The sequence below is a fragment of the Chionomys nivalis genome, chromosome 21, assembly GCF_950005125.1.
Source record: "Chionomys nivalis chromosome 21, mChiNiv1.1, whole genome shotgun sequence".
NCBI classification, from domain to species: Eukaryota; Metazoa; Chordata; class Mammalia; order Rodentia; family Cricetidae; genus Chionomys; species Chionomys nivalis.
In genome coordinates, this window is record NC_080106.1 from 49,044,663 (window position 1) to 49,068,990 (window position 24,328).

The window sequence follows — 24,328 nt, forward strand, 5'->3', positions numbered from 1 at the left end:
TAAATTTAATCTACCGAACAGGACAGAAAAAGTGTCCACGCGGTTTAGCCACACGCTCCCTTGCCCTGAGTCATATGGAGTGGGCACGAATGCTGTAGAAGCTGCAAAGAGGATGCCGAGGTGGGGATGTTATGCATTCCCGTGCAGGCTGCCGAGCGGAAGAAGAGAGCGAGCGCCGGCGGGCCAGCCCCTGCACACTGCGGCGTCCTTCCCCGGTATACAGATAATGAGCCAATCATTTCCGCCCGCTCGCGCGAGCCGAGATAACTCGTCTGACCGCGGGGACCGAGGCCTGCTATTAGGAAGACTCCACTTCGGGCGCCCACTTCAGGGATCTGCCTGAGTCACCTGAAGCGCGCGAGCCCAGACGAGGGAGGCTCAGCCGCCCGAGGGTGGAGGGCGCGGACTGCGAGCGCCACCGCAGCTGCCTGTGGAGGAAGAGGAGGGGCGACTGCGCGTGGGGAAGAAAAGGAAGAGGCGTCCGGGTAAGGGCAGGGAGGAGAGCCGAAGGCGCCCGGGAGGGAGAGCGGGGCGTGGGGGCGGGGGCGGGGCGGGCACGCCCGGGGCAGGGCGGGGCGGGGCGGGGCGGGGCGCGGGCTCTGCAGCCGGGGGCTGCCGGGATTGGGGAGCCGAGCAGTTCGCTTGCCGGAGTAGCTGGGTTCGGCGGGACATGAGGGCGCTGCGCTCACCGCGCGCTCCAGCCTGCTAGCTCCAGCCTGCTAGCGCTCTCGCCCGTACCTAGCCGCCGCCGCCGCCTCGGAGCCCAGCTGGGCCTGCGCTCGCCCGCCAGCCCGCCCGCCGGCTCGCACCGCTGCAGTCATGGGTCTGCAGCCCCTGGAGTTCAGCGACTGCTACCTCGACAGCCCGTGGTTCCGGGAGCGGATCCGCGCGCACGAAGCGGAGCTCGAGAGGACCAACAAGTTCATCAAAGAGCTCATCAAAGATGGGAAGAACCTCATCGCCGCCACCAAAAGTAAGTGGGGCCCGCTGGCGTTCGAGCTGCGGCGTGGCGTGGAAGGCGGGAGGAGCGTCTTCCCTCCCGAGTGCGATGGCTCTGTGCCCCTGAACAGGGCTGGAGGAATAGACGATTCCTTAGGGGATAGGCTCCAGGACGTTCTTCCAGGCGGTTCGGGCGCGTCTCCTGGCCCGCCCCAGCTCCTCCGTGGCAGCTCCCGCCTGTCCCAGCGGAGTTCTCGGCTCCGGCCGGACCGAATCGAGACTCGTTCCCGCAGTTGGGTTTTACTGCGCCCTAACGCTCTTCCCAGTCTCCGGCAAAACACCGACTCGGTTAGACAGTTTTGTCTCGTAACCGTTCCAAGGAACTTTCTTGGAGATTCTTTGAGACCCTCCCTGTAGTTGAGTTCTTCAAAAGTCCCTTAAGTATTTATTTTTTATTGATTAAGTAAGCATCTTTTGTGTATTTTTTTTTCTGTCTTCCGAGACAGTCGCGACCTAAGTCTCTCATGTGCTAAACCAGAAAGTCTACCTGGCTTTGTGCTGCCTTCTGCACATTCCTGCTGACTTGTGCTGAATTGGGTTCAAAGATTGGGGTTTGAAAGGGTCAGTGGGCAGACTACCCCCTGGTTCTGGCCTGCAGTGCCAGTGTGTAGGGGATTCTACTCTCTTCAGGCTTGTTGCCTTCTGCCTCGGTCCGATCCAGTATGCAAGCAAACAGCAGACAAACAAACAAACAAAGAAACAGTCAAACAAAGCAACTCTCAAGCCACCTCTGAAGACAACAGAAAGAGAAGTGAGTGTATTGGAGCTGTAGTGAGTTAGGAGTAGTGGCTCGTTGAAATCTGTGCGGAAACAGTTAAATGCTCTACAAATGGAACGAAGTTCTTCAGGGCCAGGGGCTGGCATCCAGGCCACACTGGAAACCCTAGTCCCTTCCCTGAGTTACTGTGAGTACCCCTTTCCCTCTTAAAAAGACCGTGCCGCGCGGGAGCCAAGCACAGGCTCAGTACCCAGCCTCTTGGGTTGATGTTTATTAGGCTCCTTGGTTCAATAATTGCCATCCCTGGGAGTTGATTCCATGTGTTTGTAGACCTCGCCTCTGGAGCAATATCCCGGATCCACTCTCACCCCATCGTTTTGCATCCAGGATGATTAAGACATACTACGCGTTCCTTCTCTACTCCCCATCCAAGGCCTGGCCAGTTAATATTCACTTAATGAATGAGTTGAAATATTTTTTAATGGGAAGAATTTAGTGCTGCCATCCCTATAATTTGGGAAGCAAGACACTCAACTTCTCTGGACCATCTCCAAGGTTCCAGTGGTTCTCTGACCTCTTTGGTGTTGCAGAGTTTGGGTTGGGAATCATTTTGTGATGAGTGGGTTATCTGCTGGGTGGCTGTCCAGGCCTTTGGCTCTGAGCTTTTGGGCTAGGTGGGAAGCAGGGTCTGCAAATGTAGAGGAATGACCATGGGCAGTGAGAGGTGTGGGGAGCATGAGCGGCCCTGAAGTGTATGTGCTAGGGTTTCCACGGCCCAGCGTTAAAGAGCGTCAGTCACGGGATGGGACATGTGGGCACCTTCTCGTTGTGTGGTACTCTCGTGCCACTGTGCAGAGGATGGCTTTGCAGAGTTGGATCTCCCTTTCCGTCTTTATGTGGGCTACGGGAATCCCAGTTGACGCTTCTCCAGCCTGTTCTGTTGGCTAGAAGCTTCCCCTGAAGCTAGGGAGATGAGGAGGGGGCAGATGGCAAAGTCAGTCTGGCCATGGGTAGGAAGCTATTTCTGTGACTGCGTGCTGGTTGCTCTGCTGGCAGGGAGAATGCCTCCTGTTCCTGAGGCAGCCAGTGTAGGGGGTGGGGAGGGGATGTAGAGGTGGTTAGCCTTCCTCCTCAGAAGACAGTTTCTGGAATTTGTGATTAGGAGTCTTAATCCTTGTTTATCTGGTTAAAGATAAACACAGAATGGGTAATCTTACTTACGAGAGCAACTAGACAGCATCTTTTCTAGCCGCACCTCATCTTTAACTGTGGGCTTTTCCACAATAATAAAAGCTTAGCATATGTCCTTTTGGCAAGTTGGGAGGACCTTGGCCATTTTTCGCTTGGCCAGTTAAAGTTGTCTTCTAGTTTGTAGCAGAGATTAAGAGGGCTGGTCTTAACGACGGAGACGTGGGTTATTTCTGCTGTGGGGTCTGGCTTGGTTGGGCGGGGTGCGCAGTTCTTACCGTGTTTCACCTGATGCACTTGTTGCCAGCATCTGTCAAGGCCCCAGCATTGGAAGTAGGCTGATGAGGTCACCCAACCAGTTGTCTTTCCATAACTTTGGGTTCTAGAGATTCAAGAAAGGACGTTAGGAAAGCATTTGCAGAAAAAACAATAACCAAGCTGGTCAGGTTGCCAGATTGCTTCTATTTCTTGGTATTTTATACTTGTTTGCAGAACAAGGCCTTTTGTGTTCCTTGGATTGTGTGTTTAAATGATTTCTGTTCTTCATTGTCCTGCAAGACACCCCCTACTTGTTTGAATGTCTTGAAATGTTTTTGAATTCTTCATGAATGTCTACAGAAGTCGGAGGCCCGTGGGGCCTGCAGGCTTGCTGGGGCGTTCTGTCCTGTGGCAGTGGTCAGTAAGTACCGACAGTCTGATGCTGTGCTGGCAGCAGAGAAGTTTTAGCTTTGCCGATGGTTTCTGCAGTGAATTCACTTCTATCTCAGCACTGTTTTGAACTATCTGTACAATGCTAAGTTCTTGAAATAAAGGATGTGAAATGTATAATACAAGTCAAGCCTGGCTCTATGGTGCACTGCTGTGATCCTAGGAGTCTGGAGGCTTCTGCAGCAGCTGTGAGGTGCAACTGCTGTGATCCTAGGAGTCTGGAGGCTGCTGCAGCAGCTGGGGTGCACTGCTGTGATCCTAGGAGTCTGGAGGCTGCTGCAGCAGCTGGGGTGCACTGCTGTGATCCTAGGAGTCTGGAGGCTGCTGCAGCAGCTGTGAGGTGCAACTGCTGTGATCCTAGGAGTCTGGAGGCTGCTGCAGCAGCTGGGGTGCACTGCTGTGATCCTAGGAGTCTGGAGGCTGCTGCAGCAGCTGTGAGGTGCACTGTTCTGAGCCTAGGAGTCTGGAGGCTGCTGCAGCAGCTGGGGTGCACTGCTGTGATCTTAGGAGTCTGGAGGCTGCTGCAGCGATGTGGGGTGCACTGCTGTGATCATAGGAGTCTGGAGGCTGCTGCAGCGATGTGGGGTGCACTGCTGTGATCCTAGGAATCTGGAGGCTGCTGCAGCAGGATGCAAGTTACACAGTAAGAGCCTGTCTTAAGAACCTAAACTGTGGGGGCTGGAGAGATGGCTCAGCGGTTAAGAGCACAGAGGACCTGGGTTTAATCCCCAGCACCCATATGGCAGCTCACAATTGTCTGCAGCTCCAGTTCTGACACCCTTACACAGACATACATGTGGGCCAAACACCAATGCACATACAATAAAAATAAATAAATTAAACTAAACAACAACAACAACAGTAACAATAAAAGAATCCAAACCGTGGAGGTCACCTCTTAAGCACATACTGCTCTCCCAGAGGATCAGAGTTCAATTCCTAGCACCCCTATCAGGTGGCCTCACAACCACCCATAATTCCAGCTTCACAGGGATCCGACCCTTCTGAATTTGCACGAACATACCCACATACAGGACACACACATAATACAAATAATAAATACACAGTACAAAATAAATAAGTACAAAAATAAAACAAAAAAGGAAGCCAAAGGGAGTAAAAAGACTCAGTGATAGTAAACCTTGGATTTGGGTGGGCGCGAGTTTGTCTAGAGTAGAGCAGCGAAAGATGGCTGGGAACTCTAGCACTCACTGTGTTTTCTCTAAGGAAGGGAACCTTGTCAGATTGGAAACAGCTGCGGAGGACCCGGAGCACTTGCAGTGCTGGGGGAAGGAGGAGGTGACCAGTTTGCCTGGAAGGGAGATTTCACATCCTAGCACACTGCAGGAATGGGAAGGTCAGCTGTGTCCTAACCATGGGAACCACTCCTTGGTATAGGATGGGCTCTGTAGTAAACTTGTGTTGTCTGGTTTTGTGTGAACCAAAGGCCTCAGAATGGCCCCTCCCTGCTCCCATCATGTACAAGTAAAAGTCTTTGCTTGTTCTGAGCCCAGTCTAGATCAGGTCTGCCCAAACTCGGTTTTGATATTTCCATGCCTGTGTGATTTAGTGGCTTGTACTTTGTTTTGTAGGGAACAGTGAAAGACCCCTTTCTTTCAGTGTCCGGCTCAGAGGTGTTCTTTTGGGGAATTTTCGTAAGGTGCCCTTCACATTACACCAAGATCGGGAAGACTGACAGTGATTTCATTTCTGTGTAAACCTGAGTGGGAGTGTTCTTTTTTTGATACCAGTGGATCAGTGCAGACTGACTGAAATGGCTCAGGATGTCCCGAGACACCTGGAAGCAAGCACTTTGCAGCCGCTCGCTCTTGTTGATGCCGGAGAGACTTTCCCATTGCATTGATCCAGATTTTGTCCCAGTAACTCGGGGAAAAGCTCTTAGGGGTAATTCTGATTGCTGTAACTTGCTTCTAGCTCAGTCCATACTGTGCCTGAGTAGACTTAAGAAAGACTTGGTGGGCAGAGCTGAGGAACCCGTGAGCAAGCTAAGAATCACACATCACTAGACTTGAGCCCTATTTGTGTACATCCATTTTCTGGTCAGGCAGATTTTTTTTTTTTTTTTAACATTGAGGATTGCAAGGGCTGGAGTTGTGGCTTACTTTAGAGTACTTACTTAGTTTGTGTGAGATTTAATCCCAAAGAACCATAAACCATACCTGGAATGGCATAGGCTGTAATCCCAGCACTCAAATGATACAGAGAGGTGAATCAAAAGTTCTCAGTCATTCTCTGATACATAGCAGGTTTTAGGGCAATCTAAGACGTGTGAAAATAATGAAGATTCCAATATTGGTGAAATAGACTGACGGGAAACCTGCTGGAGACGTGGGGGTAAGGTTGCCTTTTGCTAAGGGGGACACAGAAAAAGACCTTCGGTCTGGGTTGTGCTGTGTGGGACTGTTCCCTACCGTTTTGGACCTTGAGTGGAGGGTCTGAGAGTAATGAGCTAATTCATCTGTGTTCATGGTGCCGTGAGCCATGACTTGTTCTAGGCCTGAGGCCATATCTGAATATTTTGTTGCATCACATGCAGACGGTTTGGGTCGTTGTTCTCTTACTTCCTTTGTTGGAATAGGTGTTGTAGATTTGTGCCGATGTAGCTACTAAATGGAAATTAGAGCAGTATAGAAAATAAACTATCTGAAGAAGCTCACAAAATTATACGGTAATATTTTCCTGAACAGAAAGAGGTGTCTGTGTTCCCTTGTCCTGAAGAGCTCCCAAGGGACCCCCTCTGCTTGAGGACTTGAAATGCTTTGCCCACTGCGGGTGATTCCTTTTAGAGTGGGTTGGGCGTCAGAAGCCACCTGCAGCAGGGTGTTGCTCCTTTAGAGTGCTCTCTGTTCAGTGAGCTGATGTTCTTGGGTCTTCAGGAATCTCATTGAGTTGTCCTCCCTCCTTCCTATCCCCTTAACCTTTTGTTTGTTGTGAGACACAGGCCGAGCTATCTCTCTCATTGCTGGGTCCACCACAGCTGTCTCTTCATGGACTATTTTCTAAGTTCTTCAGGCTTTTGCAGGATGACTATGATAGAGAGAATGCTTTGCACTTTGTGTTTGAGACAGCTGAGCGGCCAGGTGTGGTGGCGCGCGGTGCTTTTAATCCCAGCACCCAGGAGGCAGGAGTAGGTGACTCTGAGTTTGAAGCCAGCCTGGTCTTCAAGGGAGTTCTGATCAGTCAGCCCCTGTCTCAGACAAAACAGAAAAAGTAACCAAAGACTGATGAACGAAGATAAGAATGAACAGTCCCTGTTCAAATGTCCCCTGTTCAAATGAAGACACCTAGTAACTAATAGTGCACCCTGGGTCCAGCTCAGTGACCTTTCTGTATCTGCTCGTAGTAGTAAACTGGAGTTTATAGAATGTGCCTCATTAGGTCACTACATGAACTGAGTTGATATATGCAAAGCCTTTCAAATAAACTCAAAGGCAATGGTTATGATATATCATCTATAAGGCCCCTTTCTTGGGGGGTAAAGAGGCTGTTGTGGCTTATAGACCAATATCTGACTTTTGGTACTCACTGCTCCTAAACAATGTGTCTGCCCAGAGTATCAAAAGTGAGTGAGAGGGAACAGACTTCTCAGACTCTGGAAAGAGCCATGTGGTGATATTTCGTTTGTGATCTAACAGATGAAGCTTGCCTGAAGATCAGAGTGCAGAGCTAAGCCACTAGTTAGCCACAGAGGCCGGGCAGTGTTGGCACACACCTTTAATGCCAGCACTCAGGAGATGGATCTCTGAGTTCAAGGCCATCCTGGACTATATGAGATTGAATCTGTCTAAAAGCGAAACAGAGCTCACATGATCCCAGCACTTTGAATCCCAACATCAGGGAGGTGGAGACAGGAGTGATATGGCTGGGCGGAGGGAGAAATATAAGGCAGGAGGAGACAGGAGCTCAGTGTAGTCTGAGGATTCAGTCTGAGATGCAGTCTGAATTCATAGGGATAGGAGGGCCCCTTTGGTCTGAGCACTGGTAGAAGTAAGAGCTCTAGTGGCTGCTGCTCTGTTTCTCTGATCTACAACTTTCACCCCCATAGCTGACTCTGAGTTTTTATTACTAAGATCAATTATAATTTGTGCTACAGAGATACATTCTGATAGTGCTGGGAAAGTTCTAGGAATAAAATTAAAAGTAAAGCTCGCTGATACCTTGGGGACCCTGATTGACAAAGATGTGAGTGTCAAGGACAAGATGCTGCCAAGGCTGTTAGAACTCCTGTGGCCATGTGTAGGCAGACAGCCAGGCAGGGGCGTGTCCAGTTGTCCAACATTGAAATGGTGACACCAGTGACCAGAAATTTTAGACACTTAGCATCACTGGGATGTCCTTGGGGACATTAAATAATAGTCCGTCATGCTGGAAAACCATAGTCTGTTAATGTCAGTGTTTACTCTAATAAGTTCATAGTGAGAAAAGACGAGACTTCAGGGAGAGGGAAAGTCCTGAGAGCTCCTAGGCAATCTGCCCTGTACCGGGGGTGCCCTAAGCCACTGTAAATTGTGTTTTGAATGAGTTTTGAGTACATGTGACATTGTATGGATAAATAAACTACATCTGACCACATGGGGTAGTGATGTCTTTTGTCATGTGTGAGGTCTACTGTTAGAAATGAAGACTTTGTCTCCTGGTATTCAGTTTCCTCTAAAGACCTTTGATTTTCTAGAAGTATTTTTTAAAGACAACTTGTCAAATTAACTTTATTTCCAATCTTGGAGGTGAGTGTTGAGCTTTGCAGGTTATTCTGTGTCTTGAATGTCTTACTAGATTCCTTAAAAATTAAACCTCAGAGACAGGTTTATTTAAATGTGCATTTAAGTTATTTCTTAATAACTATTATATATATATATAATATAATAATTATTATATGGTTCAGTGTTTTAGAGTACATGATACTCATGCAGAGGACACAAGTTTGATTCCCCAGCACCCACATGGTATCTCACAACCATCTGAAACTCCAGTTCCAAGAGATTCAACACCCTTTTCTGATCTATGTGCACACCAGACATGCAGATTATACACATAGACATGAAGACAAAACATATACATATTTAAAATCTATTTTAAAAATCTAAAAAATTAAGCATTTCCTATTTAAAATGTATATGATAATAGTTAACATTAGTTGGATTATCTGCTTTACTTGATGCTAAACTCATGACTGTCATATAGTAAAGCTTACTTCATGGTGTTTTGTTTTTGTGCTTATAGATTAGGTTTTCAGAGATTTAATGCATGTCCAAATGACAGTTTGGTGGGATTGGAATGCAAGCCTGGATTTGTCTGATTCCCCAGCCTGTAACCACAGTAACAAGCCATCCCAGAATAAGGGTGTACTGTGGTTTTCTAAGGGCTGTTACAGTGATAAATCCTGGTCATCTGAAGGTGTGTATTTGATGAGCTATAGAATATTTTTTTTTCATCTCAGCACAGTGGCAGTGATGTACAATTTGAATTGTGACCATTGTGGTTATTGTTATAAGTAAAATTGGCAGTTTAAGATATTCGGAATTTATTTTTGCTTATGATCCAGTACAAGGCACAAACCTCCACTCAAAATTCTTTTTCCTCCATTCTTCTCTGACTTTAACTGCGCCTTTCCCCTTTCCTTCTTCCCTTTTCTTATTTCTCCTCCTCCTCCTTTCTTCTTTCTTCTTGACAGAGTGTCTTATGTAGTCCAAGCTGTCCTGGAATTCTCTCTGTAGACCAGGCTGACCATAAACTCCCAGAGGTCTGCTTCTGCCTCCCATGTGGTGGGACTAACAGTGTGTGCCACCATGACCAGCCCCTCCCCATTCCTTCTTTTACCTTTTACTTGAAAAAAATTTAGTAGAACTTTTTTTTTTTAACTTCAAAATTTCAAACTAGGCCCAAGGATGTGGCCTATTGACAAAGCACTGTGTAGTATGAATGAGATCCTGGGTTTTATCCTCAGCACTGGAAATAAAAGTTCAAAATATTTCAGAAATATAAAAAGACAAAGAACTTTATAATTACTATCATGTATTTGTTCTCCAGCTTCAAAAGAAATAAAAGCTGGTTGCTTCTCTCATTCTCCCTGAAAAGCAGAAACTATCCATCCCTGTTCTCATTGTTACTAGACATTTGTTTGTTTGCCATTTATTTCAGACAGGGACTCTGCAGGTCTGGATGGTCTGCAGACTAGGCCTGCGTTGAACTCACAGACATCCTCCTGTTTTCTTCTCCCGAGTGCTGGGAATACAAACATGTGCCACCATGCCAGCTACGTACTAGACATTTAATAGCTTGGCACATAGCAGTTTCTGTATGCTTCTAGACCGCATATGGTGGTTTATACATATAGTCCCCCACCACATGGTATTTGTGAGATTTAGACTTACTGATAAATAGTTCTGCTGCCTTTTGTTCAGCCTTCATGAAATGAGTGACATTCATACACTTTAATTGGTGTTTTTTTGTACCTTATATCTGTGTTTATATTTGTACAACTAGTCCCAAGCTTTTATTTTGGTAGTGAAACTGTTAAGTATAACTTGAGAATGTTCATTACCAAAGCCTGAATGTGAGAAACCGAAATGACTGCCTTTGAAAATGATCTCCAGTTACTGAATCCAGGCGCCTCTGAAGACCTTCTGAGGTGCTGAGCCGAGCTCTGGGCCTGGGAGTGCAGCCCTTACTAGCTGTGTCCTCTCACCAGCTCTGTGCCATAATCAGAGGAAGCCAGTGTACGTTTCAAACCTTCAAGAAATGAGTGACTGGTCTGATCAGCAATAAAAAGCCTTGAGAGCTTTTAAAAATTTAATTGAAATTGGACTTTCAGTGTTAGGATGTAAAGGAAAAATGATAATTGTGTTTCTAAACACCATATACCTGAAAAGCTTTGCTGAGTGTGAGCTGCTCGGGTGGAAGACTCGTGAGTATGAGGCAGGGTTGTTTAGCGTCCCGTGATAAGTTGGAAATAAAAGTGCAAGTGGAGGCCAGAGAGAAAGACAGGGAAATGGTGGAGACACAAGAAGGAAAAAGGGGCCCTTCACCTGGAATCCAGTCCGAGTCTCTTGCTAGCAGTGAGGCACGAAGTTCATGTAGCTGTCAGCCTGCAGGTGGAGGATGCTACCACACCCCTTGTGTGGCCTTGGTGGCTTCTGCTTCAAGACATCCCTCATTTGCCCATTTATCAAAGAGGAAAGGGAGAAAAAGGTTTTCCTTTTGAGATGCAACTTGAGAGCCCCTGACGTGGTACAGATCAACGGCTACAGCTACGAGGATTGATTGATTAATTGCTCCCTTCTCCTGCCTGTATCTCTGACTGGGCATGTCTTGTTTTCTGCAATTCTCTTGGAGAAGCCCAGAGCCTTGCTTTTGGGTGTAACTTTCCTGAATATGTCCTAAAGTTTGCTCTCCATTAAGATAGTTTTCTTAAATCTCACTTCTGCTTTATAAACTGTCGAGTCCTGAAATTCTTTTCTGTGTTGAGGTCACGAGTCAACGTCACTGACCGATTGGGGAAACTCCTCGTGCTGCAGGAGGTAGCTACTTGGAGCTCTGTCTCTCAGAGTTGACAGAACCATGGCCTGGTTTACTTAGTTCTCCAAATATGGAAGCATTCTTCCTAGATTGGCCGGAGGACCGCCTCTGCATTGACACCCTTCTTAAACAGCCAGACGGAAAGTTCCCACGCCGACCTTCTGTGAGTAGGGAGGCAAACCATGTCAGCTGCCTCTGATCCAACTGGGCTGGCCTCTTGGTTCAACTAGAATGTCTTCTGTTTCCGGAGGAAGATGTTAAGCCTGTGCCACTTAATATTTCATCACTGAGGTGATTTCTCCTCACGTGTTGATTTGCTCACCCACAGGCACCTCTGCCCGTGGGTGCTGAGGCAGTGCGGCCATGGAGCAAGTGGTGGTGAGGTACTTGATTAGCTGGAGCAGCATCCCCTCAGGCCTGCATTCTGGATGTGTCATGGCTTCTAGACAACTGAATGCTCTTTGCTCCTCTGACTGTAAAGTTGGCATCATCACATAGAGTCTGGATGATGTTGGGCAAGTTATTTAAGCCCTCAGTGCCTAAGGTTTCTTTATTAGTCAAAACTGTCATTGAGTGATCTTGCCCGCGTACACACATATGTATGTATACACACATATACATACACACACATATACATGTATTTATTTTTTGAGTCAGAGTCACACTTTGTTTCCTTTGCTGGCCCGAAACTCAATATGTAGACCTGGCTGGCCTCAAACTCTTAGAGATCCACCTGCCTTTGCTTTCCTAGTTTTACTTTGTTGATTTTTAAAAAGAGGTAATCTTTCTGTATTTAAGCTTACACTGACTCCAAATTTCTGGGCTCTTAGGTACCTCAGCTACAGTTGAGGCTTCTGACCCTGCTGGGTGGTAGCATCAGCACTCACATCAAAACATTTAAAACATCAGAGAGCCGCTTATAATTGTTATTGAAAGCTCTGTCTGACCAAATGTGTAGTGCAGGCCTTAAATCCTAGTGGGAACTGCATAGTGAAGCTATGTCTCAGAAAACAAACACTCTTGTCCTAAATTTCTCTGGTTGAGCAGTATTGCTAGCAATAAAGATAAAGGAATAGAGCCCAGCAGTGGTGGTGCACACCTTTAATCCTAGCATGCTGGAAGCAGAATGAGTTCAAGACCAGCCTGATCAATAGAGCAAGTTCAGAACAGCTAGGGCTACACAGAGACCCTGTCTTGAAAACAAAACCAAAAGTAAACAAAACAACAAAAGAAACAGTCTTGGGATATGGGCTTGTTATCCTATCCTGTCTTATCTTTCTGTTCTTTTTTTCTGTCCTTCCTTCCTTTTTTCCTTCCTTCCTTCCTTCCTTCCTTCCTTCCTTCCTTCCTTCCTTCCTTCCTTCCTTCCTTTTTTCCTTCCTTCTTCATTTCTTTCTTCTTTCCTTTTCTCTCTCTCTTTTTAATATTTATTTTTATTTATTTATTTATTTTAATATTTATTATGTATACAATATTCTGTCTGCATGTTTGCTGGCAGGCCAGAAGAGGGCACCAGACCTCATTACAGATGGCTGTGAGCCACCATGTGGTTGCTGGGAATTGAATTCAGGACCTTTGGAAGAGCAGGCAGTGCTCTTAGCCTCTGAGCCATCTCTCCAGCCCCCTAATATTTATTTTTATGTGCCTGCATGTATGACTATGAGAGAGCCATTAACTAGTTAATGCAATACTATCTGACGGATAGTACTTCTGTCACTGTGACAGGCGAACCCTGCTTTGTTTCATCAAATTCAGGTCAAAGGCAGCAGAGGTTTTAGGTCACGGTGATAAAGTTAGCTGTACTTACTGTGTGGCCTGAGGCGAGTTGCCTGTTTTCCCCCTCTGTACGGAAGCCTAACTGATTTAATCCTTGCAGCATTTTAGTTTTCCTGTTTTTCCTTTCAGGAAAGTAGTAAACTTAGTATGGGTTTGCTAGTGGAGAACGGAGGCTTGTTCACACTCATTATATACCAGTCGTGTTTGTGTCTGTGCGGGAGAGGTCACCTGGTGTGCCGAGGCGCTGCTGAGCTGACTTAGCCTCCTCTCCAGAGGAGACTGTGCGCGTGCGTCAGGTAGGGCTCCAGCGTTGGGAGCGTGAATTAACTAAAAGGCAGCTTCATGTCTGGCGACCATGCTGCCATAGTCAACACTACTAACTGGTTTCAGCACGTGGAAGAAGACAGCAGTGAAGTTCACACTGAACTTCCTAATCAGAAAGACTCCAGATTCCAGAATAGTTTGAGATCTGACAAGATACCACAGGTGAAAAATTCTATACCGTGAAACTTTGTGTTGTAAGCAGAATTATTAAAAATACTGTGTCACATTGCCTTTTGTACACATGTAATGAGTTTGGTGTTTAGAATTGGATTCCAACCCCAAACCCTGAAACAAGCATGAACAGTGGCCACTCATCTTGTAGAACTGTGAGACCAAAGGAGGGTTAGGGGTTTCTGAGTGGAGGGAGGCCAGCGCCATCAGGTCTGCATGGTGTTGGGAGCAGTGATGCTGCAGACAGGGCAGGGCATCTGAGGGCCCCTGAAGGGGGCGGCTCATCCTAAGGGCTGAACACTGACCCCAGCAGCATGTTCCTCCTGACTCTGACACAGAAGACTGTGCACTTGGCCTGGAGGTCTTCCGCCTGGACCACGAGTGCAGGAGGAGAGGCCCAGTTTAGAGCTGGTCTGGGTGTGGGGGTCAACGTTCCTTGCTGTGGGAGGTGAGTCTTGGCCACTGCGGAAGTTCAGCCAGAGAAACAGGCTTGGCAGGAAGGAGTCTGGGGACATGTTCATTTGGCTTGTATGGCTGTGTGTTTCAGGAAGAGAGAACTGGGCTCATGGTTCCAGAGATACTGCACGGAGTCAGGAAGGGAAGCTGTGAGGCCTCCATGGAATCTGGGAGAACGGCAGCATTGGCTCAGGGCGGACCCGAGACCTGGACTCGAGTCTTGTAGTTACTTTCCCATTTCGATGACAAAGTCCTGAGAGCTTAGGGAGACAGGTTTGTCTGGCTCGGTGCCAGAGGGACGCAATCCGTCTAGGTGAGGAAGGGCACAGCAGGCTGGCAGGCTGGCAGGTGCCAGGAGAGGAGCTGGCTGCTCACATTGGATCCACACGGAAAAGCAGAATGAATGGGAAGTGGGTGGGGCTGTCAAGTCTCAAGACTTATCCCATGACTTTCTTCAGCAAGACTCTTTTTTTAAAAAAAATATTCTTATGGTTTATTTAACTTTTTTATTTTATGTGCATTGGTGTGAAGGTATCAGATCCCCTGCAACTGGATCTTCAGACAGTTGTGAGCTACCCATGTGGGTGCTGGGAATTGAACCCAGGTCCTCTGGAAGAGCAGTCAATGCTCTTAACCACTGAGCCATCTCTCCAGCCCCTCAGCAAAACTCTTTTAAAGGTACTACAGCCTTCTCAAATGGAGTCAGTTGTTTGGGACCAAGTATTGAAACATGTGACCCTATGGGAGAAGTTTTGCATTCAAACTACAAGGTTGTAGAAGGAAGTTTCAGAAGTGTGGGAACGGGGTAGTGATGAGAGGAAATGGAGGGAAGTGTAAATGAGTGTGAATGAGTGAACAGAGAAGTGTGGAGAGTCACAGAGGCCAGGGCAGAACAGCCAAGGTCTTACTTCAGAGTTCAGGTGGCATTTCATTAGTGAGAGTCTCCGAGGCTGAGCAGGAGTGGGGAGCCTGACAGAGCCCTCTTTGTCCACTCCCTTAACGCAGGGTCTCTCTCTAAACCTTGAGCTAGGCTGACCTCCAGCATGATCTTCCTGTGTCTGCTCCTCGTAGTCCTGGGATTGTCGGAGTTTTTGCTACAGTACTGGGGATTCAAACTCAGGTCCTTATGCTTGCTCAGCAAGCGTGCTCCGCACTGAGGAGTCTGCTAGGTCATCTCTCCACCCAAAAGGCAACCTTTAACCAGGAAAGGTTTTTTAGGTTTATGGCTTTGGTCAGTGGTCACTTGGTCCTATTGCTTTGGGTAGGTGGTGACAGTCCATCATGGTAGGAGTGTGAGGTCACGTGACAGTCTTTGAGAGTACCTCTTTGGGGTTGTGCTGAGTGCCCTGTGTAGTAGCTGAAGTAAGGGTTGGGAAGAGAGGATGGAGCGAGACAGGTGCTATGCAATCTCTTGCTCCTTTGAAGTCACCCTTGTCTTCGTTGGTGTGTGGAAAAGGTTGATGTGGCTATGCAGATGAGCCTGTTGGTGACCGAACACATGCAAAGAATCTGGATGTACCCTCTGTCCACAGATCACAGGGTGTTGTGTGCTGTGACAAGGTTGAGTGCCTTTTTGGCAGGTACTCAGGCAGACCTGAGTGTTAGGTCTGATTGACTCTTTTAAAACAAAAAAAGGACAGAAAAAAAATGTTTTTTTTCTTTGTCTAGAAAATAGAGGTGAATTTGTAAAAGAGTTTGTAATTTTTGTGGCTTTGAAATTTAAGTTTAAATCCTTAAGACCGAGGGTCATTTTGAGTGTTAACACCTGAGTTCATTGCGTGGGGCGAGGACAGAACAGGGAGAATGGCGCCTCCAAGGGAGCCTGTGCAGGCATCTGAGAGCGTGTGACCTTTGGAGGGGTAGGAGAGCCAGCAGCGGGGGAAGGGCGCCCACTGGCTTTTCCAGCTGTGGCCGCAGTTTAATAAGTTACACAAACTCTCTGAGTTTATATTAGACTAACATGGAATCCGTGGGTGCTAAAGATGACCTTCAAGGGAAGACGACTTTCCTAGCACTTACAGTCTCCAGCACTCCGTAAAAAATAGGATGGGCTGGAACACGTCAGTAACTTCAGTGTTCCGGAAGCTTCAGGGTCAGAGTGCTCTGCATACCTGGGCCGGGGTATTATTTTTTAAAGTCACGAGGCTATAATATCTGCAGTGATTATTTTAGGGAATCAAAAATGTTTTCAAGAAATTTCCTTTAAGCTGCTGTGGTGGTTTGACTGAGAATGGCTTCCATAGGTTCATATATTTGAAAGCTTAGTCACCAGAGAGTGGAACTGTTTGAAAGGATTAGAGGGGTTAGAAGGGTTAGAAGGTATGGCCTTGTTGGAGGAAGTGTGCCACTTGGGGTAGGCTCTGAGTGAGCCCCAGTCTCTTCCTGCCTCCTGCAGATCAGAACGTAAAATCCTCTTCTCTAGGGCCATGGCTCCCCGTGTGTCCCCATGCTTTCCCCGTGCTGATAATGGACTCACCCTCTGAAACTGTATGCCAGCCCTGCAGTTAAATGCTGTCTTTCGTAAGTGTTGCCTTGTCCTGGTGTCCTTACAACGACGGACAGATGACTAAGACTTGCTAAGAGTCACAGGAAAGACAGTCATCCTCAGATGGTCTGAATTGGTGTCTGCTGTCTGTCCATCACAACAAGGGGCCGCTGTTTGTCTTTTCACCAAAACAAGATTTCAAAAGTAATGTTCGTGCTGATGATGTAGGGGACACACAGGCGCACTGACAGCTGATGACCTAGGGGACACACAGGCGCGCTGACATCTGATGACCTAGCGGACATACGGGTGCACTGACAATCTGATACTGACTTATCCTGGTAGTTACCTCTGGCAGGCAAGGGCCTGTGTTAGTGTTCTCTGAAATCTTAAAGGTTTTGTTTTGTTGTCCCACAGATGCACAGCACTCAGTTGGCAGAGTGCTCGTCAGGCTGTGAGGCACAGGGAAAGCATGGGGACACAGTGGTGCTGGCAGTGGTGACGCCGTGCTCTCTTGAGGTGTCAGCAACTGTGGTCACTAGCAAGAGAGATGAACAGAGTTTCAGAATTGTGCCCTGCCCCTCATCGAGGATTTATAGACAGTTACAAGGGTCACTGAGGGCTCTAAGCCTCTCAGGCCCCAGGATTTACAGATATTTAACAGTTGCTGAGGGTACTGATCCCTTTCAACAGTTAGCAGTTACAAGGAGGGAGTGCTTTTCTCTGTTGGGTCGCTGCCTGTGCTGCTGTGAGGACCCCTGTTTAAACTCATAGGTCACCAAGCTTCAGCTGGGTGGGACCCTTTCTGGCTTCTGCCACGGACTGTGGAGTAAGGAGCAGCTCTTGCCTGAAGCCCTTTGTACCGTGTGCTGCTCCAACCCGGTTCTCAAATTCCTGGGGTAAGCACGGGTGATGGGAACAGTCTGAATAAGAAAGCCCAGGATGTCCCTGGTGGAGCCCGGCCACAGGGTGGCTTTGACCTCAGCTGAGTTAATGAATGTCGGGACTCTAAAGACAGACTTAGGAAATGTTGGTCACAGATGGGATGTCTGCCTGTGCCTCTCAGAACTGCCCACACTGACTTGCAAAGGTCAGCTCAGCAGGGGCCAGCCGGACTTGTTTTTGAATTTCTGTTACCATTTCTAATGGCTTCTTATATTTAACATGCTGGAAGGTATCTGCATTTTCAATTCTGTCATCAGATATAGATAATTTGGGCGAATTTTCTTTGTAATGTGAGGAGAGGTTGGTTGTTAGTGTTTGTGTCACATAAAGAAAAGCTACAGGAAAGGAAAAAAATAATAATTCCACACAGTGACCATATATATGCTTTTGTTAGATTTATAATAGAACAAAGTCTCTTGAGAAACATATGTGTTTCAAAAAGACAATTTAAAAATTCCCAGTGATATAATAAAAGTAAATTTATTATTTAGGCAAAGACGAAGCTATAACATTAGACTGTCTTATTTCTTTTCATTTAATTTTTATGTGTATGGGTGTTTTATCTGCATGCATACCTATGCATTACTTTGCACCTGGTGCCTTTGGAGGCTGGAAGATGGCTTTGGTTCCTTGAGAAATAGAGTTGCAGACAGTTGTAGGCTACTATGTGGGTGCTCTTCCAGAGAATCTGGAAGAGCATCTAGTGCTCTTAACCACTAAGCCATCTTCTCCAGCCCCCTCCCTGCATCTTGTTATTTTTAGAACAAAAATGACATTTGGTTTTCTCATGATGTGTGATTTTGTTCTTAACTAAATTTTTTACTTACCAGGTTTAGTTTACTTATTAAAACTTTGCCTTGTGTAACCAGTTCTGTGATAAACAGTCCGATATTCTTTGTTCATGGCATCTTGTTCCATTTAATTGCTTCCGTTCCCTCTCCCTGCCCGTGACCAGGAAGGGGCCCTGCTGTAAAACTTTATCAGTGTTGCCCAGGAGTCGGGCTTCTGTTGAAGACGTTGACCTCATGGCTTCTCCTTAGCAAGCTGCTGCCAGGTTCACCTCTTTCCTGACCTTGCCCACGTGTGGCTTCCTCTGTAGAAAATGGTCCATTGCTGGTGGTTAAGCTGTGTGGTTGCTGGGCCGTGCACTGGGAGCGAGTCTCCAGGACAGCTTGTCCCACTTGCTGAGCCTGACGCCTGCATGCGACAGAAGAGCTGGTTTACAGGCCTCGACCTAGTTGGCCATTTTTTTCTTAAGTAGTCAGAATTAGCTTGGTGCTGGCTGATTGCCAAGGTTGAGGATTCTGAAATCGGTTGCCTTCTGCCTCGTGCTCACAGAGATGGTCTACACATCACACCATTTTTTGGAAGGTTGAAAAAGAAGGAAAGGGTGGCCTGTGTCATTCCTAAGACTTACCAGTGAGCTCCTGCATAATCTTGTGGGCCACAGGCCCTCCCCACCTCCAAGACAGGGCTGCTCTGTGTCACCTTGGCTGTCCTGGCTGCGTAGACCAGGCTGGCCTTGAACTCCTGCCACTTCCTATCAGAGTGCTGGGATTAAAAGCGTGTGCCACTACTACCTGACTTAGGCCACCGTTTTTTACAGGGTTTCCTTCAATTTAGAAGTAGGTATGGGAAGGGAGTCACTCTGGAACAATAGATTGTGATGGCTGTTGACTGAGACAGATTCTGCATCTTGCAGTAAACAGTCCTCGAGGGGAGGGTTTTAGTGTTTATTCTCCAGGGCTGAGCTGGGAGAGCCTGCTGTAAGCAAGGGGCACAGAGATGGTGTACCTAACTAGAAAGTCCTGTCTCGGGACTAGGAGACGCAACAAAGGGGGCTGTGAAATTGAGCGCCACGCCTTTTCATCAGGAGAGGGCATTCTTGGTGTCAGCTTTCTGCCGCTGTAGCAATAGCTGAGATAATCAGCACAGATGAAAGGTCCACCTCACCCCACTCGGACCCATCGCCTTTGCCGTGGGAAGCGTGCGTGATGGTGAGTGGGAGGAGAGCCCCCTAAAGACCTCTACTAGGCTCCATCCCTTCAAGGTTTGGCCTCTGTCCAGTAGTGCCAAGCTACGACAGCGTTCAACGGAGGGCATTTTGGGGGTCACTTACAATCCAAACTGCAGCACCTGGAGCAATGAAGGCTGTTTAAGGAGAGGGGCCTTGGCCTGGGTAGGGTGGGTGGTGTAGTTGGCAGGGAGAGAGGGAGAGGGGGAGGCCTTGAGGGTGGAAGAGAGGACTGTGTCTCAGGGAAATACTGTTGTCGAAGGGGAAAGTTAGCGTGACATAGTGGCTTCTTTAGGTTTGTTGAAAAATCTGACGTTCTCAGCACGAAGCCAGAAAGTCACCGGGAAGCCAGTGTCATCTCGTTTTTGTCCTGGTTGGTGTTTCCGGTCTTTGCCATTCTGTGCAGCTTATCTTGATTTCTCCTCATCTGCCGTGGCGTCCGTGCCTTCTCTCGAGGCATAGCTTCTGCTTCCTTGATTCTGCTCTCGGGTCTTCACCGCAAGGCTTCTCTCAGTCCGACCGGATGCTCTTTCTTCCCATGTTATTCCTTGCAGAGTTGGAGTGGCCCAGCACAATTGCAGTGTCTGTGTTTGGAAAAGCTGGTCCAGCCTGGCTCTTGTTGGCCCTTGGCTAGCCTGCTTGCTGCCTCTGGAGTGTTGTCAACCTGTGATACTGGGCAGGTTTGCGTGGAGTTGCAACCTCAGCAGGGCTCAGAACAGGGCCAGGTGGATTGAGAGGCCAGGCGCTTGACAGATAACGCGCCTGACGGTTGTGCTGTGTCGTTTGCTGTTTATTTAAAGCATACAATTTGGTGAGTTTTTGGTTTTTTTTTTTTTTTTTTTTTGGTTTTTCGAGACAGGGTTTCTCTGTAGCTTTGGTGCTAGACCAGGCTGTGTTTGTTTGTTTTTTTGAGACACGTTTTTTTCTGTTAAATAGCCCTGGCTGCCCTGAGACAATGGTTCTATATACCAGGCTGGCCTTGAACTCACAGAGATCCTTTGCCTCCCTCGTGCTGGGATTAAAGGCGTGTGCCACCACTGCCCAGTTGGTGACTTTTCCTAAGTTAACAGATTGGTGCAGCTGTCATCATAGTTTTAGAATAGGGTTTTCACCCCCTAAGAAACTGCTGTTCTGATGGTGATAGCGTATAGGAGGAGTGTAGCGTTCCTGCTTCAGTGCCCTGCTCAGGGAGACTCTCCCCGTTCCTACACTCTCTCCCCTTGCCTGCCTGTTGCAGCCCTTAGTGTGTGTCTCCTGGTGTAATGAGTTTTATGTCTGTTAGCTTCTGTTTCTCTAGGAATGTCAGCCTGGGGAGATGGGTACGGATTACAGCATTGAGTGTGTGGTAGGTCGGTACTAAGATGTTTGTAGGATGGGCGGCAGAGCTGGTGTCTGCAGCTGGCGAGGCGGCTCAGTGAGTAAGGTGTTTGCCGTTCGAGCCTGGGGACCCCGGTTTGATCCCCGAAGCCATGTACAGGCGGTGGACAAAACCGATGCCACAGATTTACCCTTTGACCTCCCGAATTTGTGCCACTACCCCTAGAGACTGTTAGTTTTAAAAACTAGAGAGCTAGTTTCCTCATGCTTTTCCAATGGAAACCGAGCCTGAAAGGCAGAGCAGATCTGTGCCTCACAGCGTAGCTCATGCTTCCATTAGAGACAGAGCAAGCTGTATCAGTAAATATTTCCTAGTAATCATTCCAAGGAAGGAGAAGGTAATGGAACACGTTCACAGTGTGGGATCAGTGTGAAGTGATCAGGCGCTTTGTGCCCCTCCCCCTCAGTGGGATATGTGAGTCCGGTGTGTATCTCTGGTGTACCATACGTCTCCATTTTAGAACAGCCATGTTCCTCATGCTCACCAGTCTGCTGGCTTCATTGGATAGCTGGAGTTAGTCTGACTTTTAATTCTCCTCTGAGTTTCAAGCTATCTTCCCCTCCAGTTGGGGACAATAGTGAGCAGGAGTGGCTGACCACTTGCAGGGTGTTTGTAGCTTCTTTGAATTTTCCAGCAGTTGAGGGAGGTATTTTAGACTCTGATCAGATAGCTCGTGAATTTTCACAGATGTTGACATCAAGATCTAGGGACCTTGGGTAAAGTGATAAATGTTCACAGTTTAATTGGCTGGGTGAGGAGTTGAATTCAGCTTGCACATCATGCGTCTGTGTGCACACACTGAGAACTGGATGCAGGGTGCGTGTGTCAGTACACGTCTCCCATGGAGCTGTGCTTCTAAGGTCACATGATGCATCTGTGTGCGCACACTGAGAACTTTATGACGCGGGGTGTGTGTGTTAGCACACGCCTACCATGGAGCTGTGTTTCTAGGGTCACATCTTTATACTGAATTCTCTCATCAGTTACTTCTCTGTTGCTGAGAGACCAACTTAAACAGGAAAGCCTCCTCTCCCACAGCTTATGGTTTTAGAGCAGTGGTTCTCAGCCTTCCTGGCGCTGAAGTCTTTAATACGGCTCCTCATGTTGTGATGACCCCACCATGACACTGGTTTGTTCCACTTCATAGCTGTAATTTCCCTATGCTTACAAATCTAACACTCATATTTGTTTTCTGGTGGTCTTAGGTGACGCTATGAAAGGGTGATTGGGCTTCCAAAGGGTGGTGACCCACAGGTTGAGAACCAGTTTTAGAGGGTTCTGTTCATGACTGCTTGGGCAGACCATCATAGTATACAGGAGCATGAGGGGCCAGGCCACTGCCTGTAACCACCCACCCATGACTTACTCCAGCTAAAAATCACACCCTCTCCCAGCTAAGAATCACCCAGCTCCCAACACATCACATACACTTAAGAGGAACACGTCATAACACCGTATCTCCCTCCCCCCCAGTTCTTTGAGACTGGGTCTCTCACAGAAACTCCAGGTTAGCTTGAATTCATTATCTCCCCTCCCACCTCCTGTGCTGGAATTATAGCTGCGTGTATCACCGTGCCTAGCAACAGTTCTTCTGCAGAAGTTATTTGCCTTGACATTCCATCTCTTGTATAATAAGTGGTTTTTAAGAAGAGCTTTTGACTTGCTGATTTGATTTCCCGAGGAATAGTTAATTAGGAGTTAGCTGGCCTGACAGATGAGGCGAACTGATTTTTCTCCTCTGGGGCTGACGTCCTTGGTCACCCCTGGGCCTGCTGTGGTATGTGCTGTGAGCAGTGCTTTTTACCTCTGTGCACCCGTGTGTTATTATGAAGTCTCTCTCCACTGAAAACCGGAGGAGATGCTGCTGGTACCATTTGCTGAGCGGGTGTTTTCATAAGTCCACCTTAATGTCCTTACAATGCCTTGAAACTAAATGCATTTAACATAGGTGTCTTGGACCTAAACGTGTTTAACATTATCTTTTTACTGCATAGTGAATTCTTGGCGTACTTTGTGTTTCTTTGCTGGTACCTTCAGGGTGGGTGGGGCAGCAGTGTTCAGGCCAAACACAGAGCATCCAGAATTGTTTCAGTGGTCCTCTGGTTCCACACTTGGTACTGGATGTACTTCTCATGGGAGCATGAATAGAAGGGAGGCTTTTATTGCAGAGTTGGGAAATCTTTCACTCGAGTATGGGGTTGCCTTTCCCTCTGGACTTCAGCTCTGGTCTTCAGATTTGCATTAGCTGGTGCTAAATTTAGAAGTGGTCTCTAGAAGGCTCCAGAAGGAGAGAGAAAGTAGACCAGTTGAACCCTGTACTTGACATGGATGCAGAATGGTTGTGTGTTAAGGGATAGGACAAGGCCAGTGGGAGTTAAGGAAGGTAAGATAGCAACAATGATGAATCCTTTCTGTTGCATTTCCTAAGGCAGTGGACTAGGTAGGGGTGTACTAATCAAAGAACAGAGTCTTGTACTTGCTGGAGTTAGGACAGGTTAGTGATTTTTACAGAATGAGACTTTGACAGGACATAAACGAAGCAGTAAAATCAGAATGATTTGTTACACCTACATACACAACACAGAGGCCCTTGATACAAGCGCAGTAGTTTTGTTTCTGGGTGGCTGGCACAGAGAGTTTTGAGATAAATACCTCTAAACACAGACTAAATAAGTGCCGTACACAGGTCGTCGTTAGTAGTGGACATGCTGAGACACGGTTGTGACAGTAGCTCCCAAAACTCTGTTAGGATCATTTGAGAAACCTCACAGAAACTGACTCCTGAACTTACCCCGTGGCTTTTGGGTGAGGGCGGGGCTTGGCAGTTTTGAGGGCAGCCAGGCTGTGGAGTAGGTGCTGTAGCCTGTGAACCAACAGAACAGCGATCTAGGTAGACAGGTACCTTGAAGTCTAGTGGTAGCCCAGGGTGTTCATGAACAACTTCCTATTGCTGTGGTGGGCATTTGAGAAACAGTTTATGGTGGGGGGAGGTGGTTTATTCTGGCTCACTGTTTTCTCTATGGTTGGCTCAGTTGATTTTGGGTCTGCGGTGAGGCAGAGAATCAGGGAAGGGGCGAGTGGCAAAGGAACTCTTCAGTGTCCTCTAGGAGACAAAAGGAAAAGGGCCTGTGTCTTACTGTCCCCTTCAGGGCAGGGTCTCAGAGACTTAGCTTCCTTTCACTGGGCCCTGTGTTTCAAAGTTCCTGCTACCTTCGTGGAATGCCACAGGCTGGAGAACAAACCTTTACTTAACATATCGGCCTTAGGGGACATACTATACCCAAACTGTAGTACTTCTCCAGTTCTGTCATGGGTTTGTGTAGTATGTTGGACTACATATTATAGCCAAACTATAGTAAGTTTCTCCAGTTCTGTCATGGGTCTGTGTAGTATGTTGGACTACATATTACACCCAAACCACAGTAAGTACTTCTCCAGTTCTATGGGTCTGCTGTAGGATGTTGGACTATGTATGTGGGGACCAAAAGATGTGAAAAAATTCCATAGAATCTAGGACGTGAGTGGGTTTCTTTTTCTTAACCTTTCTGCATTGAAGAATACTTTTAGTTTCTGACCCAAGGTCTCAGTGTTACCCAGACTGCCTTGAATTCTTGAGCTCAAATGGATGAT

General features: G+C 47.4%; 1 protein-coding gene across 1 annotated transcript in view; it reads left to right on the forward strand.

Moving 5' to 3' along the window:
* The first annotated feature begins 363 nt into the window (after nucleotides 1-363).
* The window catches only part of Arhgap10 (Rho GTPase activating protein 10), a 258,973-nt gene continuing 235,008 nt past the window's right edge, over nucleotides 364-24,328 (forward strand). Inside the window, exons 1-2 of the mRNA XM_057753626.1 lie at nucleotides 364-485; nucleotides 743-973. Coding sequence (XP_057609609.1) covers nucleotides 820-973 — 154 coding nt within the window. The 5' untranslated portion in view covers nucleotides 364-485; nucleotides 743-819. The remainder of the gene's footprint in view (nucleotides 486-742; nucleotides 974-24,328) is intronic.